The sequence below is a fragment of the Pongo abelii genome, chromosome 2, assembly GCF_028885655.2.
Source record: "Pongo abelii isolate AG06213 chromosome 2, NHGRI_mPonAbe1-v2.0_pri, whole genome shotgun sequence".
NCBI classification, from domain to species: Eukaryota; Metazoa; Chordata; class Mammalia; order Primates; family Hominidae; genus Pongo; species Pongo abelii.
The window spans coordinates 19,192,933-19,213,042 of record NC_085928.1 but is presented as its reverse complement, the minus strand read 5'-3'; the positions used below and the strand labels follow the sequence as shown (position 1 = coordinate 19,213,042).

The following is a 20,110-nucleotide window of genomic DNA, read 5'->3' as shown; positions in this document are numbered from 1 at the left end:
AAACTAGGTGCCATAAAATAGCTGGGAAATCAAACTATAGGTATGCAGAACTTAAATAAATAATCAGAGTTGGCCTGACTGTATTACCCTTTGGAGTTTGAGAAATCACTGCGGGATGCTGATGAGAGGTTTTCCTCAGTAATCTTATCCTGGGATAGACTCTATCCCTGCATATGGCCCAAATGCTTAAGAATTACAACAGCCTAAAAGAAGTCATTTATTTAATTTAAGATGCTAACCAATTCATTTAACATTTATTGGGTACATTTTACAATATGTTTCATGTAAAAAAGACACAAATCCTACACCTAAGAAACCTATAGTCAATGAGGGTAGTAATCAATGCAAGAATGTTTACAAGTCTGAAAGGTTGGGCAAGGGGCTAAAGACAACTTATGTGAGGAGGTGATGCCTGGCCTAATCTAGAAACAGATCAAGGAATTTAGTAAAGAGATGGATCAAATGAAAAGCATGGTCCAGGAAGAGGGCAGAGGCTTGAGCAAAAGCCCTGAGCAATGGGAAAATGCAGGACAGACTGGAAGGCAAAGTGAGCTGAGAGTGATGAGAGAGAAGATACGCAGGCAAGAATCAGATCCTGTAAGGCTATGGTATGTCTCACTACTGAGACTAGAGTCATTACAGCATTTTCAATAAGGATATGCCATGATGAAATCTGAGACTGAGCCGGAACCCTCAAATCTCCCCAATATGACTAGAGTCACTTTTCTTTAAAGATGATGTTGGCACTGTTTTCTTAAAATGTTCATATTCTTGTCTGAACTACCTTTCTGAGCCATAATGCTGTGGCCTGACTGTGTACAGGCACTGCTATGCTCTTACGGAGTTCCTTCTTGCTTTATGTTCACATCTATTATAAATGTCAATAGTAAACACGTTTTAGACACTACCTTTCCCATTGTGGTAGCCACGTAACCTAACCCTGCCTACCCTGGAGACATGGAAGAGCAGGGGAATCTTCATTTGTATCCTCCTAGTTGGGCACATGCTGGACCCTTTCCCTCCTTCATGATCCAGTGAATAAAACTGAGTAGTACCATGAAGCAAAGTGATATACAAGAAAATACCATTTAGCCACTTTAATAATCTCGGCCATCAGAGTTTTATGATTAGCAGATATATCTTAACTGACAAAAATGAATAGAAGTACATAATGGCTATGCAGGACAAATTTTAAAAATCTGACATACAAACCTTATTTCATTAGGAATTTCTTCTTCTTCCTCCTCTTTATTTTTGCTTCTCCAGTAAAAGAATGCCCCTAAAATTAGTGCAATGCAAAAAATGATAATAACTGCACCAGTGCCAATGGCTCCAGCTATTAGTCCAATGTTCCTGGGCTGGGCTGCAAAATATATTTAAGATATATTTAAAGAAAAAAGAAAGAGAGAAATAGCATATACCCATGCAACTGTAATAAGCACATAAGCTTACTAAATAATCTGCTTAAAACGTATAAAACTGTCTAAAATCTTTCATCTATATAAAGTTAAACCTCAATTAACTTTCTATATTGTCAGTGGCTAGGAATAACACATAGTAGGCTCTGAACATATTTTGAATGAATAAACAATTAAATGACTTGCACATTTTAGGAGAACAATACCTACATTAGGTAACAAACAGCACCAATCTAACTTGCCTGATCTACCCTATATGAATGCTGGAAACTAGGGGATATCCTTCTACCTCAACCCAGCCAGATCACTCCCTTTTGCAACTGGAATTCAAATATCCCAGAATTCTCAACTAAAGAGAAGTTTTCTACACTGCCATTTATAACCTAGACACTCCAAAATTATGCAGATACAAGAAACAAGGAAAAAACACAAGAAAGTCTTGCTATACCCATAAGATTATTACGATTTTTATAATGTCTATAGCATTATATGATAAGAAACTGTCCAATTTTATTGATCCTGAGGAGAAAGATATTTTGCATAAAGATTATCATATTGCTGAGGCTGGAAAGTATACTAAAACATTTACAAACTATTTTCAATAATAATTAAAACCAAAATAATTTCTATTTAATCTTCAGATAACCTTAAGACAATTCATCAGAACTCTTCATTTTCTGGTATAACAAAGATCTTAGAGTTTCAGACCCATGGTTGACATCAGAATTTCCATATGCTTACGTGAAATAACCTGGAGATCCAGAAGACAGGTGCTGGTTCCAATAGCATTAGAAGCCACGCACTGGTACAAACCTGAAGACAGGGCACTGATGTTCCGGATGGTGACTGTTCCCTGGACCTGGTCTGTCACAAAAATAACAATCGAGTGAGGATTTGGCAGGACTAATAGCAAAACCAAAGAAATCAGCAGAAGACCATAAAAACAGACGAACACTGGAGAGCTATCAATAAATTTCTTTTTTGGGGGGGTAGGGTGGGAAATTACTGGTTCATGAATGTTAAAGACTAAAATTACTATATCACTTTAAAGACCTGGAACTTTGGAGGGCTGTCCTAAATAAGAACAATCTTAAAACTGAATCTGCAGGTTAGCATGTAAAGTCCTAAATGTTCGTAGACTTCCCTGAGGAAATGGTGGCTAATACTTATCCTAGGGAATTTAAGGTAACACCAAATTCTAGTTCTGAGGAACTGCAATAACATAAAGATCATGTTAAACTTATAATAACTTTAACTTCATACCTGATGAAGAAAATATCAAATCTGTGCTCTAAGGTATAGACTGTTACTCCCTAACAACAATTACAGTTGTTTGTGTAGGCTCAGATCCTCCAAGAAGTAGGCACCAAGACAACTGTGAGGTTTCCTGGAGGAAATACCAGTAAAGGAAATGTGAGAGGAAGCTGCAGAAGGCAGGGAGAGCCTCAGACTTCGGTGTAGGTCTCACCACTCACTGTCAAGGGGAGAGGGAAGCAAGGAAGATTGGGTAGAAAGAGTCTCAGGCTGCAACACAGTTTTATGGAAGTGTCCACCAGGCAGATGGGGAGTCCTTGAGCCAAAGTCACCTGTTAAGGGAGTCCCATGCTTTGCAGAAATAGGCCTGCATTAGGCCCTAACCCTAACCCTAACTCCTCATCACTGGCTGGGAGCAGCCCAGGGGAAGCTTGGTCTTGGTGCAAAGCAGTGGTGGATCTACAGGGGAAGCTGCAGGGCTTTCAGTCAATCATGTTCCCCACATCAGGAGTTTGAACAACAAATTTTCAAGGCCACTGCACTGGTATTGCCAAGAAATGCTTCAATAGTTCACATTTTAGTAATTCATCAACATTAGCATAGTTTGATTATTTATTCCTATAAAATATAAATGACTTACAGGAATAACTTTAAAAAGTTAATAGTTATTAGTATGTTCCAGGCATTGGGTAAGCTTTTATATGTATTATTTCAATCTTTACAATTACTCTGAGGTATTTTTATTATTAATCTCATTGAACAGTCAAGGAGACTGAAGCTTTAGATGTTTAATAAGATTACACAGCTGGTTGTCAGGAAATTCAATTGGATGAAGGGGCTGTCTCACCTCTAAGCTCTAGGCTTCACTGCCTTCCTTATGCAGGAAAGAGAATACATTCTGTCATCTCAACCATTCAAAATAGCTGCAAATTTAGAAGTAAATGGAAAAGCCTCCTAATAGGACAAGTAAAAAAATATTCTGGCACAAAGTCCAAGTATGCCTGGGGCAACACCTAGAGCTATCCCCATCCTGGGCTACTTATTTTTACATGGAACTAAGATTTAATTAACTGGTTTCTGCTGGCAATCATCATCTCTATCTAGATCAAAGGCAGAAGCAGACAGGAGGAGTCAGCAAAAGCAGACCTGAGTAAAGTATGCATGCATTTATTAATTCATTCATTTAATAAATAAATATTTATTGAGCATCTTCCTTTGTGCTTGGTTTTCTGAGGATGGTGATAAAATAATGAACAAGATAGGCCCAGTCCCTTACCCTAAAGAGACAAGTATGCACACAATTACAATACATGGGATAAGTGCCAGCCAGTGCTAGAGAACAGAGGGTGATAGGGGAGCATACAGGAGGGACATCTAATGAGGGATTGAGAAATCAAATAGACTGCAGGGGAGGAGAAAATAATTGCTGTCTCAGAAATTACCAGGCACACAGAAAGGTGCTAAATAAAGGTAATCAATAAATAAAAGTGCTGCCTACTCTTTAGTGTCTGTTGTGTACCACATACACTGCACTAACAGCATTAAATATGCCTCATTTAATGTCCGTAACAAGCTTATGTTCTATATTTCCTACTTTTCAAAGATAAGACAACTCAAAGAAGCTATGAAATTTGTCCAAGATCACAGAGTACACAAGTAGCAGCAATCTACAAAATGAGGTTTGTCCAAGTCCAAAGCTTATACTCACCATACATACACCTGGCACTCTAGTAAGGCATTTAAAACCACATTATTCTATAGGATGCATCTATAGAATATTTCCTGACCAATAAATGTTCTAATGCTGTAATATAAACTAAGCGATGTGCCTATCTCCCTCTTCATGTACACATGTACTAATATCATCAACGCAAGAAAACCATAATCTCTGGGCAATCAACCACATAATTTGTGTTCCTGGGGTTTTTGTTGTTGTTGGTAGTGGTGGTGGTGGGTTTTCCGCTAAGCTCTGGAATTCTAAAAATTTGATGAGCTCACACCAAACTGGTAATTTTGTTGACATTTCCAGAGACAATTTGGGAAATTTTAAACAGCTCATCTACGCAGCATTCTGGCATGTAGAAAGAGGTAAACTGTAAAGACTCTTGCTTTGAAAAGTTATTTTTAAAAGGTGAAGTCAATGTCTTCCTTTTGTCTCTATAGATGCCAATACCATGAGCATGTTTCTGTAAGATAATATTATTAAATGAAGTTGATATACCATGGTAGATTTAACTTGGAATATAATCAGGGAAGGAGACAGGTACATTGATAACAGAAGATTAACCAGAACAAAACAGCCCTGTTTATATAGACAAGGCAAAATAGAGAAGGGAGCAACTCCAGCAAACAGCAGACTGTTTGCAGCCACAAAGCACATAGCCCTTCCTGAAACTAGCGGGCTAATTCTGCCATCTGTCATTTCACTTGGTCTGCTCAGGCAGGGAAGTAGTTTTCCGAAATAGAGAATAAATACTTTTTTGAGCTTCTTTTAAAGAATAGGGAAAGTTCAATGGCATGAAACGACATAGTTTGGGCAACTCAAAGGACCTCACACTCCACTGTTTTAGTTCACAGCAACTATGCACTTGGTTTACCACCTACATATCTGGCACAGAAGGCCCTTCTGAATTAGAAAAAAACAAATGTTAGTGTACATTTCCAGTTCCATCCTTTCTCCTTAGTTCCAGAATGCTGCCTCTGGCTGCCTAGTAGCTGATGTATCTGCTAAGAGCATGTTCCAGTTAGACAGCCTAAGTTTGAATCTATTCTACCTACTACCAGTCATATGGTCTTGAGTGTGTTCCCTGTTCTTCATCTATATTTTAGTTTCCTCATCTGTAATATGGAGCTACCAAAGTGCCTACAAATCGTAGATTACTGTGAGGACTAAATGAAAGGTTAGTATAGTATATGGTAATGTTTCCATGTGGGAATTCCTTCCTGGTACTTCTAGGGGAACTGATATATTTTTCTGAATCATAAAAAAATTCAGTCAAGAAATATGAAAAATGTCTAGTGTCTCCCAATGGATATTAATTCCCAATAGATATTGATCTTCAGGAGTTGAAGAGTTAGATAAGAATTCTTAAATCATAATTATATATTTTCATATGACTTACATATTTTAAATAATGAGTAACTATAATAAACTGAACATTTCTTATATAAAAGTTTCAGAAGTATTCTGTAGGCTATATAATAATGGATGTATACCTTACTGTTATTTGAATGAATACATCAAAATTATATATTTCAATAATAGGTAAAAATGATCCTAACCTGAAAAAGATATTTTTTAAAAATCGTAAATAAAGGGAAATACAAAATAAATGTCAAATAAAAATCTGTGGAAAAAAAGATGACATCACAAATACTTAATATCAAACTCTATTAAAGATAAATTTAAAATATAACATTGGACACAGAAAATTTTATTTCATTTTGTGTTGATGCTGGCTGAATTAAGGCAGAGATGGAGAAGGGACAGGGAAAGAACCTGTTCCCATTAATAGAATTTCCAAGGGCACCGTCCAGATGGATGTTAGGATACTTCCTGCTTCACAGTAGCTCAGTGCCTTTAGACAATGATAAAAATATTTTGTCTGTTTGCCCTGATTTTGGTTTGGCATTGAAACAGATATTGCTTTTGCCAAGTCAGGTTTTAAATTCACTTCTGATGTCATGTTAGTATACTGCTGAGCAACATTCTCATCCTCTTCTATTTGTGTTTCTGCCATTCAAGTATTCACAAAGAGCTGAAGCTTATAGCAAATATTCAAACTTGTGAAAATACCAATGAACATTACTCAGCATTATTTGAATAATATAGTGTGTATAAATACATTAGTATCTCTTTGCAAGAATGATTCACCATTAGCAACATACAAGAAGGCCATGACCACACACTTATCACATGGCAAAAGCTACAAGCAAGACCAACTAATTAGATTTTGACTGCTTCTCTCCTACACACTTTTGTTGACTCTGCTTTTACGTTTAACTGGACATCAACAGATTCTTCTGAATCAGTATATCTCTATGTTGACTGTTGCTCTTTAATTCTCAAAGAATGGCACATGGTGTTCAAGAAATGTTACCATTATCATTATTTCAATCCCCATATAGAGGTCCCAGGAGACCACTAACTCACTGCTTTCCTCAAGCAAACTTCTACAAATTTCTCTTCTGAGTTAAGATGGTTACTGTTGATTCAGTGTCCCACAACAGGAATCTGAGTTAACTCTGACTCTTCTGAGTTTAAACATCTAATCAAGCTCCATATATTGTAATTTTTTCCTCAATCTCTTTTGAATCTTACCCTCCCCCACTGTGCCTTCTCCGCCCCTGTCACTAGGGACTTAGTTCAGGTCCTTTTCATTTCTTGATGGGGCTATCAACAAAGCCTTCCATTTATGACTGGCTGCCAATCTTTCAGCCTGATTACTGACAGAGTTTCTAAAATGCGTATCTGGTCATCTTCTCTTGTTTATAAATGTCAGCGCATCTCTACACTTAAAGATAACATCCAAACTCCTTGCATATTATATAAAGCCTTTCACAATCTGGACTTCATCTTTTCAAGCTCCTCTCTGGTCAAATCCCCACGACCCTTTATGTCAGCTTCACAGATCTTCTCACTAAAAATGTCAAACTTTTACACTTGCAAGATTTTGCAAGCATGGTTCCCTGTATTTATAATACCCACTTTTAACCAGTAAAACTTCTATCCATCATTTAAGACCCTTTTCCTGCTTGGGAATCCTTTTCCCTATAAAGTTCTTCCTGGACTCTTCAGGGACAAGTAATATTTCTATCATTTAAATTTTATAGCACTGCATACATTTTTATAGCATTAACATGTAGTGCTATGATTTTCTCTTTATATCTGTCTCCTCCATTAGGCAGTGAGCTTTAGGATGGAGATATGTTTCCTTGTATTTCTCCACCTGCCCCAACACTCAACTCTGAAGCAGCTGCAAAGAGTAAGGTGTATGTTTATGTGTGTGCACACACACACATATATGTAAAAATGAATGAATATATACACAAATTAATATGGTTATAACTGTTGACATTTAATCTTTTAAAAAAGAGGAAGTACTGAACATTATATGGGATTTGCTTCTTTATGTCAGCAGGCAAAAAAAAGGGAGAAAAAACTCAACTTCAATTAGAATAACATCTTGATAAAGAAGAAATAAGCACTCATTTATACAGCACTTCTAGTGGGTGAAAATTTTTCTGCTCCCCATGAAAAAAATTATGGAACCACTCTTACTGGGAAGGGAAACAGCAGTGTCAGTTCAAGAAACAGAATCAGGCTGTGTGTGGTGGCTCACACCTATAGTCCCAGCACTTTGGGAGGCCGAGGCATTTGAGACCAGCTTGGTCAACATAGCAAGGCCCCATCAGGACACTAAGGCAGGAAGATAATTGAGCCCAGGAGTGTGAGGTTACAGTAAGCTGTCATCATGCCATTGCACTCCAGCCTGGGGGGGTAACAGAGCAAGACTTTGTCTCTAAAAAATGAGAGAAGAGAAAGAGAGAGAACAAAGAGGAGAGAGGAGAAGAGAAGAGATAGAAAGTGAGAGAGAGGAGAGGAGACAGAGAGAGAGAGAGAGAAAGAGAGAGAAAGACAATATAAGATTCCTGAGTGTTACAACCACGCCAAAATAATTTTAGTCCTTCCTATCAGTTTTGGGCAAACCTGGTCTCTTCTAGTAGCCTCAGTCTTTTCCCTTGTAACATGAGAGTGGGACCATGGTGATATTTAAGATACTCTCCTGCTACAGCTATGATCTCTAAAGATCTACACAGAGTTCACAGGCAAGCAGGAGAGTTAATCATCTCTCTTCACTGTATTAAATTATGAAAGGATGATGAAAACAGAGGATTTCTTACAAACCATGAAAGAAAAATGTATAATCTAGTTTCAGAAAATGTTAACCATTAATAATGAAAATAAATACACTATACTTTATATTTACCAAGATAAAATAATGGATAGAAAATGAATTGCCATTATTTGCATATAATTTTTAAAAACACATTTTAAAGTTCTCTGTGCATCTTTAAACCGTGAAGGTTATTCTCCCTTTTAAGTCAGAAGGGAGGTGTTTTTTTTCTAATTATCCCTCAGCTTTCCTTTCTGAGTTCAAGTTTTACTGACCATTGTGAGAAACAACTGTGCTTATCTCCATCCTTGGTTGCCAAGAAGCTGCAGGACTTGGAGAGTGGGTGTCATTCCAGGAAGGAATTCCACTCCATGGCTTGATATGCAGCTCCTGTGAGCTAGCTCCAGCCCTGGATTTTCAATTGCTGCAGGACAAATCCCGTGTTGCCTCACATCTCCAATCATCTCACTCAACAGCACAGGGCCCAGCCGTCCGACCACACTCACTGTATGGACAATCATCCCTTTCCTGTTTTGCTCATCCCTTCATCTTCCCGAAACCTCTAGAGCTGTTGGCAGAAACAAATAGAAAACATAACCTACAGCTTTAGAGAAACTATAGAACAATCCAGGTGAAGAGTTCACATGAGGAAAACAGGAAAGGAATGTCACCGTGAAGAAAAGTTAACTACACAACAAACAGGAGGATTAGCATACAAAGAGCATAAAGTTATGTGAAGGTCACTATAAAATTAGTATGCTTAAAATTATTAAACATATACAGAATAGTCACCATAATAAAAGAGGATGATGCCATGAAGAGACAAAAGCAACATAGAAATAGCCAGGTGCTGTGGCTCACATCTGTAATCCCAGCTACTTGGGAGGCTGAGGTAGGAGGATTGCTTAAGGGCCAGGAGTTTGAAGTTGCAGTGAGCAGTGATTGTGCCACTGCACTGCAGCCTGGATGACAGAACGAGACTTCATCTCTTAAAAAAAGGAAAGAAAAGAAGAAAATAAATTCCAAAACTCAGTGGATAAGCTGAACAGCCATCAGAGTAGAAGAGAGAACTGGTGATCTGGAAAAATAAAAAACGAAAACAAAAACAAAAACCAGAATGCCACACAGAAAGGTAAAGAAGGTAAAGACATTTATGGATAAGCAAAGGATTAAAAAAACATGGTTTACAGAATTAAAAGACTAAACCAAGAGCTAACAGGAAACAATAAAGAAAGAAGAGAAAAGGCTATATTCAAAAATATAAGGACAGAGATTTTTCCAGAAGTGACAAAAAATACAATCTCTCAATTTAAGAAGCACCACAAGCCCATAGCAGGATTAATAAAAATTAACACATACCTAAAATATATTCTAGGATCTACAGAACATCAAGTACAAAACAACTGCAAAAAGCAAAGGAAGGAAAACGCAAATACCTACAGACTACCAGCAGATTTCTCAACAGAAACAAGAAAGGTGGGAAGAAAATGAAACATTTTCAAATTCTTGAGAAACAATAACTGATAATCTAGCATTTACACTCACTAAACTGCATTAAAGAGTGTAGGGAAAAAAGATATTTTCAAAGAAACAAACATTAGAACAACTTAACACTCATAGATCATCGATGTAATACCTACTGAAGGGTGTGTGTACTTCAGTATAAGAAAACGGAACACAGAAAAAATGACTGTGATGAAAGAAGCAATGGAGCAAAAAAACTGGCAAACTTTCGGGTAAATCTAAATAAAACTGAAATGTATGTAAACGATGATGAAAATGGGGATGATTAATAAGGAGAAAAGTTAAAAATAAGGTGGAACAAATATACTAAAGCCAAGAAAATAACTAAAATGCAGACAATAAAAACACAGAAATTAAACATATCAGACAGAAGCTGAGAATTATGGTGGACAGAATGAAAAGGTCCAAAAAATGGCTAATAGGAGAGAAGAGAAAGAACTGATGAGATGAAATATTCACAAAGATTAGGGAAAACGGAAGAAAGACAGCTTTCTATGGTCCTATTATTTGGATAGAGAGTAGAGATTTTTTTTACTTCTAGACTACATTAAATCAAGTATGTATTTAAGAACTTTAAGAATAAGCACTAAGAGAAATACACTTACAACTTCGAAAGTAGAGGAGAAAAAATATTATAAAGAATATTCAAATAATCAGTAGAAGATATGGGAAGAGGTGGCGTAAAGAAAAAAGCTTAATAAATAGAAAACCTCAAATAAAATATTAGACATTGAACCATACCCATAATCATTGAATTCAGAGGACAGAAGCTCTCAGATTACAGATTGAAAACCCAACTAAATCCAGATATATGTTGTTTATAAGCAATACATCTAAAACATAAAGCATGGGAAACTGAATGCCAATGAACCATATAATAGAAACGTACCAACAAGAATTGACCAAAGAAAGCCACTACATCTTTTAATTTTAATAATTAAAAATAACACAAAAAGCTTATTAAACATAGAGAAACAATGAAATATAACAAGCTTGCAAGCATCTAATGACACAGGCTCAAGATGGGTAAAGAAAATTGGCATAATTATAAGAACAAATTGACAAATCCACAATCTTACAGTGTGATTTTTAAACACATATTTCTCATAATAACATAGCTGAAGCATGTAAAATATTGCTAAAGATACAGCATATTGAATAATACAATTATAATGCTTCCTATGCAATGCATGTACCAACACCCTAACACCTGCAATATAATGGCTCTTAAATTCTCCACCTTGCTGGCTGCCCTCCAAACACACTGGCCTCTTTGATATTCATCAAGTACATGGGCACATGCCTGCCTCAAAGCCTTCATATGTCCATTCCCTCTGCCTGGAATGCTCTCCAGTCCCCATATTCACATGGCGCATTCCTTTGTTATCTTTAAATATTTGTTAGAATATAATGAGGCTTACCCTAAGCACCTTACTCAAAATTGCTGCTCCTCGTCCCCTAACTAATCTATCTTACCCTGATCTAATTTTTCCCCACAGAACTTTTCACCTTGTAACAAATTCTGCAATTTACTGATTATATTCCATCTCCACCCATTAGAATGTAAGCTCTACAAAGGGAAGAATATCTATCCTGTTCAGCAATGTATGACTTCAGCACCTAAAACAGTTTCTGGCACCTGATAGGTGCTTAACAAACATTGGCAGGAGGGAGGGAGGGAGGGAGGGAGAAAGGAAGGAAATTTATGCAAGTTACAAAAGGTTAGATAAAATCAAAATCTGAGTTTAGCAAGACAGATTTTAAAAATAGAGGAAAGGCACATATAAACAGTATTAGGAATGAAAAGGAGACTAAATACAGAGTTTAAAACTTTGTAAGAGAATAATGATGGTAATTTAAATATTAATATTTAGTAGGGACTTACACATGCCAGCTGCTGTTCTGCACATCTTACATGCTTATTCATTCAATCTTTATCCAACCATAAGTTAGTCATGATGATTGTCTCCATTTTACATATAAGAAAACTAAGACACAATGTCACATACCCAGCGATTCCTGGATTCAGAGTTCAAAACTATGCCCACTGTCTCCAGAACTTACACTCTTAAATACATTATTCTGTTTTTGTATAGAGAATTCTATGAACATCTTGATGGTGATATGTATAACTCAAACAAAAAAGACATTTTCCAGAAAAATAGGGTAGAGAAAACCTGTACCATTAGAGAAATTAAATCAGTAGTCAAAAATCTACAAAAAAAAAAATAAGAGCAAGGCAAACTTTCATAGGCAAATTCTATAGAATCATCATGATGCCCAACTTATTCATACTATTTCAAAGAATAGAAACAAGGAAAAGCTTCCAAACTCATAAAATTATTTGATATTATATGATAATAAAATTGAACGAGGACAGATTTCTCAATAGAAACAAGAAAGGTGGGAAGAAAATGAAACATTTTCAAATTCTTGAGAAACAATAACTGATAATCTAGCATTTACACTCACTAAACTGCATTAAAGAGTGTAGGGAAAAAAGATATTTTCAAAAAAACAAACATTAGAGGACAATAGAAGACAGAAAAAAAAAACCCATAGGCCATTCTCACTGGTGATCACTGATGTAAATATTTTATTAAAATATTAGCAAACCCAATGGAACAATTTATTTTTAAAAATCACAAACAAAGAGACTTTATTCCATAAATGCAGGGATGTTTTAACAATAGAAAACGTTAAGTGCAACTTATTTATTGAAATTTGGGCCCAGATAATTCTTTGTTGCGAGGGCTTTCCTTATGCATTATACGATTGTTTTTCTTTCTTCCCCAGCTTTATTGAAGCACAATTGACTAACAAAAATTGTATATATTTATGGTATATATTTTGATATACATATATACTGTGACAAGATTACCACAACCAATCTAATTAATATGTCAATCACATCACATAACTACCTTTGTGTGTGTGTGTGTGTGTGTGTGTGTGGTTGGGAACAGTTAAGATCTCCTCTCAGCAAATTTCTAGCATACAATACAGTAATGCTACATACAGTCACCATACTGTACATTAGATCTCCAGAATTTATTCATCCTGAATAACTGTAACTTTGTACCCTTTAACCCACATCTCCCCATTTCCCCCACTCCCCAGCCCATGAAAACCACCATTTTATTCTCTGTTTCTACCAGTTTAACTATTTTAGACTCCTCACTGTCTTATCTGTTTAGGCTGCTATAACAAAACACCATAAGCTGGGTATTTTATAAGCAACAGAAATTTATTTCTCATAGTTCTGGAAGGCTGGGAGCTCCAAGATTAAGACCCCAGCAGATTCACTGTCTGGTAACAGCCCATTTCCTGGTTTCTAGATGATGATGTCTTCTTGCTGTGCCCTTTCAGGACAGTTCTTTGGGTGGTCTGGGACCAACTCAGTTCTTCCCACTTTCTTGCTTGCTGTTCTCAAGAATAACTATAGAGCATGCTGGGAATGCAACATCCTGAATTAAGAAGGAACTGACTGGAACACCTCAGGCTCTGTTCCAGACCCTCCTAGAAACAAGATGTCCTTCAACACTTTAGTGCAGTGACACTCGGGTATAAAACTCAGAGTGAGCTGCTTTCCGGGTTCTCTCAGCTGATGTGCAAGTGGACATGTGCAGAAGAGACTCTATCTGTTCCAGGAAGCTTTTCTGAGCCTTGGGGAACTGGCTTTCAATGAATGCTAGGCTTCTGTTGTCCTTTGCTGCCTATTAAATAATAAATACACTTCATGAAACTTGTTTTGTGTATGAATGCTCTGTCTCACCAGACTCGGGCAAGTAACCAGTGCACAGTAAATTTGCTTCACAGTCCTTACTTGGTGAAAAGAACTAGTTAGTGCACTGAGTCTCTTTTATAAGGTTGAAGACATCATGCCTTTTTACCACTAAGTACTTTAGTGAATACTTCCTAAGAACAAAGACACATTTTATGTAATCACACAGTACACGTATCAAAGTCGAGAAATTTAACTCTGATCTAATAGTATTAGCTAATCTATAGTTTATATTCAGTTTCATCAATTATCTCAACCATGTCCTTTATAGCTATTTCTTTTTCTGTTCAGATTCTAAACCAAGATTCTTCATTATGTCTAGTCATCTTAACCCATTTATGCCCAGTGTTCCATTATTGGAATGCTAAGCATGTGGGAGTTATTTACATCCTACTGCTCAAGGTCACTGCCAAGGTCTGATTGCAAAAAATCAAAAAATTGCAACCTCAGGGTTAACTCCCTAGTCTTTTTCAATTTGAACAGTTTTGCCTTCACATTTGTTTGTTTGAGGTTTCCTCATGATGAGATTTAGGTTATGTGTTTTTGACAGTAATATCACAGAAATGATGTGTCCTTTTCAGTACATATATTAGGAAGTACGTGATAGCAGTTTGTCACAATATTGGTGAAGTTTACTTTGATCACTTGGTTAAAATGGTATCCAACAGGTCTCTCCCTTACAAAGTTACTTTTGTGTCATTAATAAGCAATTTGTGGGGACATACTTTGTAACTAAATAGCCTGCTTCCCATCAAACTTTTGCTCACTGTTTTCACCTCAATGATGATTTTCTAACTCCATGATTCCTTGTATACACATTAGTTGGCATCATACTGTGAAAAAAAAAGCTTGCCCTTTGACCCCATTTATTTATCAGTAGGGATTTGGTGATGCTTATTTTATTCTATGGACTATATATTTATTTTGATGTTTGAATTGTCCTAGATCTGGCCAGCGCGAGTTCCCTCAAGCTAGTCTCTACATATAAGAGAAATTCTAATCTCAAAATATTATTCCCCTGTCACCAATCAGACTTCCGGGATTCACTTTCCTGGTGTCAAATATTCTTTTTTCAGAGAATGCATCATGAGTTTATATTAATAACTGTAAACATAATTCGTAAAGTAAATCTTCTGAAAAAAATCTAAATTATTTTGGGGCAATATTCTATTTTGAGATCAACTTTATTAATATGGATATTAAGAGATAAATTTAGATTAAAAATATTACCATTTAATGTACATGATTAATAGATATGGTTATCCAAAGTAAGTTTGATAATCAATCCAGAGTTTATAAAAGACAAAGTTTTCATCCCTGTCATTCAAGTTCACTTTTATACCTAAAGGTGCAAAGAGTATTCAAGTTGAAAAAAGGATATGATACCAAGAAATCTAACTGATGTACACTTACCCAGAAATAAAGAGGTTATGGAAGGGTCTTTCTACAGCTATTTCTCAACTTACATACAAATAACCACTGTCAATTGTTCATTTAAAATTCCAAACTCCAACCAATATTCCACAAAGATATTATAAATAAAAAAAGAAAATGCTGCCACAGAGGACCTTGAGGATGATACCCCTTTATTTTTGTTTAAAAAAAAGCAACATGGGCCCGGAGAGGTGAACTGTTACAGAAACAGTGGAAAATCTAAAATTTGAATATAGTTTTCAGTATGTCAAGACAAGGGCTATTTTAATCATGTCATTTACAATGGTGAGATTGACAAATCATTCCACAAAAGCGGCTATTTAGCCAACAGTGTGGCTGAAACATTTAGCAATGAACAACAGTATTGCAGCAATCACTCTTAAAGTAATAAAACTTATTATGTTGAAGTTTTTTTTTAATGATGAATTTGAGGCTAGGTTAATTAAAAGACTACTGTAAGGTCCATCAATATTTGCTGGGATTACTAGCGGACATTTATAGGCTCTTAAGAGGCTTGCGGCGCTGGCTCTTTAATGTGAATAATTTTACTACAACTTAGGACTTTCCTTTTCCATGAGAGGCGTGGACTATCAATATGATTCAGACTTACAAGGCATAATTAAGGCTGTTTGTGGCCTCTCCATTAACTGCCAACACTTTATGGTTAAATTTCAGATTTGTAAATCTACCCTGAGAATACTACAAGAAACATTTTCTGTATTAGAGATGATGTAATACTCGAAGCTGCTAAATTTCATTTTCTTGAACTAGAGTATTTTATAATAAAATTCTATATCTTCCCCTCATTTTATTTGACAAAATCTCTTCAACTTTTTAAGGATGTCCTATTTAAAACTAAATTTAAGTAGCTGGGTTTACATGTAGAAATCATCCATGACACTCAGGCTTCCTCCATTATTACCTGTTTGGTGTGACCAATTCCTGGATCTCCTGTGACCTGAGGCCTTTTCCTTTACTCTTTCCTATCTTCCTCCTCTAACCAGATTTGAGGCTGAAAACAGGAGGATCAACCCTACTGACACTATGCTCACATTTCTCCTAGTAAAATAGGCAGCTCTACCTCAAGCAGGAAGTGTATTCTCAGATATAAATTTCAAGGATTGTCTTACAGTTAACACAAAGAAGCTATCATTTAGGTGCTTTAAATCTTCACGTGAATGGGAACAGTTTCCATATATAGTTACCACTGGATGAAATACATTTCATAAAGACAATATAGAGAAGAGAGAGAAAATGTTTTATTCACTTTAAATTTGAAAACACAAAATGATCCAGAAAGCTTTTTCAGCAGTTATAGGGTGTTATTTTTCAAAACCAATTAAAGTTAATTACTTTTTGAATATTAGAATTGTCCATGATAACTAATAAAATGGGTAAAGCAGCACTGTACATACCCTGAGTAGCTGTTGGAGGTAGTTTGAGGGTATTGTCTAACTTCTCCCACAGGTAAGTTGGTCGAGGAATGCCTTCCTCTGAGCTACAGAGCAGGATGACATCACTGCCAATATCCTGGGATCCTTGGATTTGGCAGTGTGGAGCAGAAGGGGGAACTATAACAGGAAGAGTAAGCAATAAAGTACACATTTTACTGTGAGCCAAGTGATGACGGAGGAGACATCAACATTCAGTACACTGGACCCTTAGATTATACTGTTTTGGGAACACATACCAGGAGACAGACTCACCGCCTGAACCCAGAGGAGGCATGTACCAATTCACGAGGCTTAGGCACAGGAGCAGGCCTGCTGCTTTGGTAAGCAGGGGGCAAATATGTACAAAGGGGCTTCACTCTTTGATTATATTTCCAAGGTATCTTAAGATCTTCCTTTCACTCTGCTTCCTCTAAAGAAGAATTCTTAAGATCCATTGTATCAACATGTTGATTTTAAAAACATTGCTGAAAGAGGCCACTTTTCAAGATTTCAGGGAAAAGCAAGCATTATCCTGCCCTGGCGAAAACCACTTTAACAAGGTCCTTCGTTACTTTACAAACAAAAACCGGACAGACCCACTTTATATCAAATTCTGCTTTATGGTGGGGAAAGTTAAACTAAGGGTCAGGTAAAAGCAGAGTGGATAATAATGTAGTGGACATTTCACAATCATTAAGACAGGACACAAAAAACATGGAACAAAAATTACCAAAAAGAACACTAAAGGAAGAAGGTGGTGATATATAGTAACAAGGAAAAAAAACAAAACAAAACCATAAATTAAGCCCATGGCTTGAAGTTTCATGCTGGGGAATACAGACGGTAGAGTTTAAATCCAATTTATGATTTACTTGTAATGCTAATGACTTTTCAGTAAATATGTTCACCCTTTCCAAAATGAATAAATGAATGAATGAAAAAATGAATGCAGAGTATACACAGGAATCAGAAAAAAAAAAAGAGGGGGTAGGGGAAGAGAGAACAATAAAAGAGTATAGGTAGGAAGAGTAAAAATCTTAGAGAATCCTAACTACTGCGGTGGGGCAAACTAATCTTTGGTTGCCTTTGTCATTGACACTATGATGCCAGGAAGAGAAACCCAAAATAATTCTTTGGAGGTAGCATTAATTATAAAATAAATTAAGGGCTTTTTATCTTCTTTTTAAAAATGATGCTGAGAAGTCTGGACAAACAAAAAAGAAATAAGGTTGGATAATATGGGAAGCCAGTCACCTAACTTACAGGTCTAAGCATCAGAATATTTAATTCCATTAGTACACTATACTTGGTACTCAGAGTATTTTATAATCTATAAAATTTTTAATATACTACAATGAATATGATTTTGAGAATAGAAATCCCCGACTTGGTCATTAGTTTTTTTATTCTGTTTGAAGGCTGGGAGAAAAAGGCACCAAAGGCCAAGGGAAAATGACAAGAATTCCCAACACCTGTATTCTTAAGTGACTCAACAACAACAAAGGAAAAAGAAAGGGGGGGGGTGGAGTTTGACAAGGACTACGGGAGTAGATTCTGAGACTTGAGTAGGATGGAGGAGAATCAAGAACATCAACCTTCTCTAAACGTCTTCCATCTCCCCAGATGAGCTGAGTTTAGCCACCTCTACCACAAGTATTCATTTAGAAAGCAGTATTTTATATTAGAGACAGAAGAATTGAAAAATAAAACATGCTTATAATGGATATAATTTAGTATGAGATAGTCTAACAACATGGTGTAATGGAAAGAGTGCTGGTTTGAGTAAGGAGATCTAAATTTTAATCTAAATGTTGTTGTTTATTTTCTATGCAATCTGGGGGAAAAAAACTAAATCTATTTGGTCTCAGTACTAAGGTGATAATATGATTTATTCTTCAAACAAGGATACTTGTGGGAGTAAAAGGAGGTATTATTACAATTATGCCAGGACAACACATGCAAGCCAAGAACTGTGGTGACCCTACTCGGTGTTACACAGATATGAAGTAATAGTATTATTCTCACACGTGCTAAAACTTCTGCTCCGTACTAAAATAAGTAATTCTTGATTTAATTTGCTCTCAACAATAAGTTCTGCCCTGTAGAAGCTTAAGAAAAGTGAGAGACCACTTCTGATGGTATTTGATACCATCTTTCTTCACCTTCAGAAGAAAGTCATTAAAGAATTAAGTTTTAGAGACCACCGGAAATGAAGAAAGGAGGGGGAGACTATCTGTAAGAAGCATGGAGAAGCAGAGAAGAGATGGAACTGAGAGAAGACAGAAAAAGAACATAAGCAGACTGAAGGTGTAGAGACAAGGGCAGAAGCAAGTATGCTTGAGAGTAGATTCATAAGTAAAGCCCAAACAGCCAAGAACTCTTGTGTCACTCACCTAACACCGTAAGACCGGTGACCCCAATGTTCCTGCCCCCTATGTCTGGAAGGTTGTTGACCAGGCACTGGTAGGTGCCAGTATCTGATAACTGAGTGTTATTAATGAAGATAGAGACATTGGTAGCTGGCATGGTGCCTGTAAATCCTACCCTACCATGGAACCGGGGGGCACCGTCAAACATCTGTCCACCCTGATACAGGATGACCTGGAAAAGAAAGCAAAATAAATAAACTGGCCACTCTATCTTCTCCTAGACACAAAACAATAACTATTTGGTAGACAGTACCAAATGCTGCACCAAACGTTGGAAAATTTTATTTCTAATATGAGAATTATCATCAACTTTTTTTTACAGTATTTGTTCATAGGTATCTTGGAGTTTTAAATTCTCACATACCAAATTGGAATAATATTTTTTCCTTACCTAACACATCAGAACATAAAAAAAGTCTTTGCTGCTACCCACCCTACTATCAGTTCATAAATATTTTTACCAGTTCGAAAAATTGATTCCAAAACAAAAATTAAAAAATATTAGCACTGCCATTCTCATGCTTATTAGGTCACACAATGATAGATCATAGGTATAGACTGAATGTAAATAAATGTCACAGAAGGGAAGTAGAGTTACAAGTCCATGATTGCTGTTCTTATGTCAGCCTCTATTATCAAAGTTAAGTCTTCATGGAAGATTTAGAATGACATAACAAAAAGCCCTTTGGGCTGTGAGTGAGGGACTCAGTTCTATTCAAGCTCTACCTGTAAATGTGTTTAGTAACTCTACTCAAGCTCTTTCTTTACTTATTTAACTCCATCCTTGATTCCTAAAATAATAAGGTTGAACAAAATGATCTTGAAGGCGGAGTCTAACTACAAAAATTCTACGAAGAAACAAAAAAAGCTTCTATTTAATTTCATATCAGAAAATTTAGCTTATCAAATATTTTGAGGTAATAATAAGCTTACTGAA

The 20,110-nt window shown here is 36.2% G+C and overlaps 1 protein-coding gene across 14 annotated transcripts in view; it reads right to left on the bottom strand.

The window, feature by feature from the left end:
- IGSF11 (immunoglobulin superfamily member 11) overlaps positions 1 to 20,110 on the bottom strand; it is a 290,534-nt gene that overhangs the window by 78,165 nt on the left and 192,259 nt on the right. For 8 of the 14 annotated variants that reach the window (XR_008523583.2, XR_008523582.1, XM_054551467.2 and 5 more), the window contains 4 exons: positions 19,138 to 19,345; positions 16,727 to 16,882; positions 2,160 to 2,282; positions 1,213 to 1,363 (listed from right to left, as the gene is read on the bottom strand). Coding sequence is in view for 12 of the 14 variants with exons in the window: in XM_054551467.2 (XP_054407442.1) it covers positions 1,213 to 1,363; positions 2,160 to 2,282; positions 16,727 to 16,882; positions 19,138 to 19,345 (638 nt within the window). In the remaining 2 variants the exon portion in view is untranslated. The remainder of the gene's footprint in view (positions 1 to 1,212; positions 1,364 to 2,159; positions 2,283 to 16,726; positions 16,883 to 19,137; positions 19,346 to 20,110) is intronic. The other 6 variants (XM_054551473.2, XM_002813259.4, XM_063721749.1 and 3 more) reach the window with 3 other exon arrangements.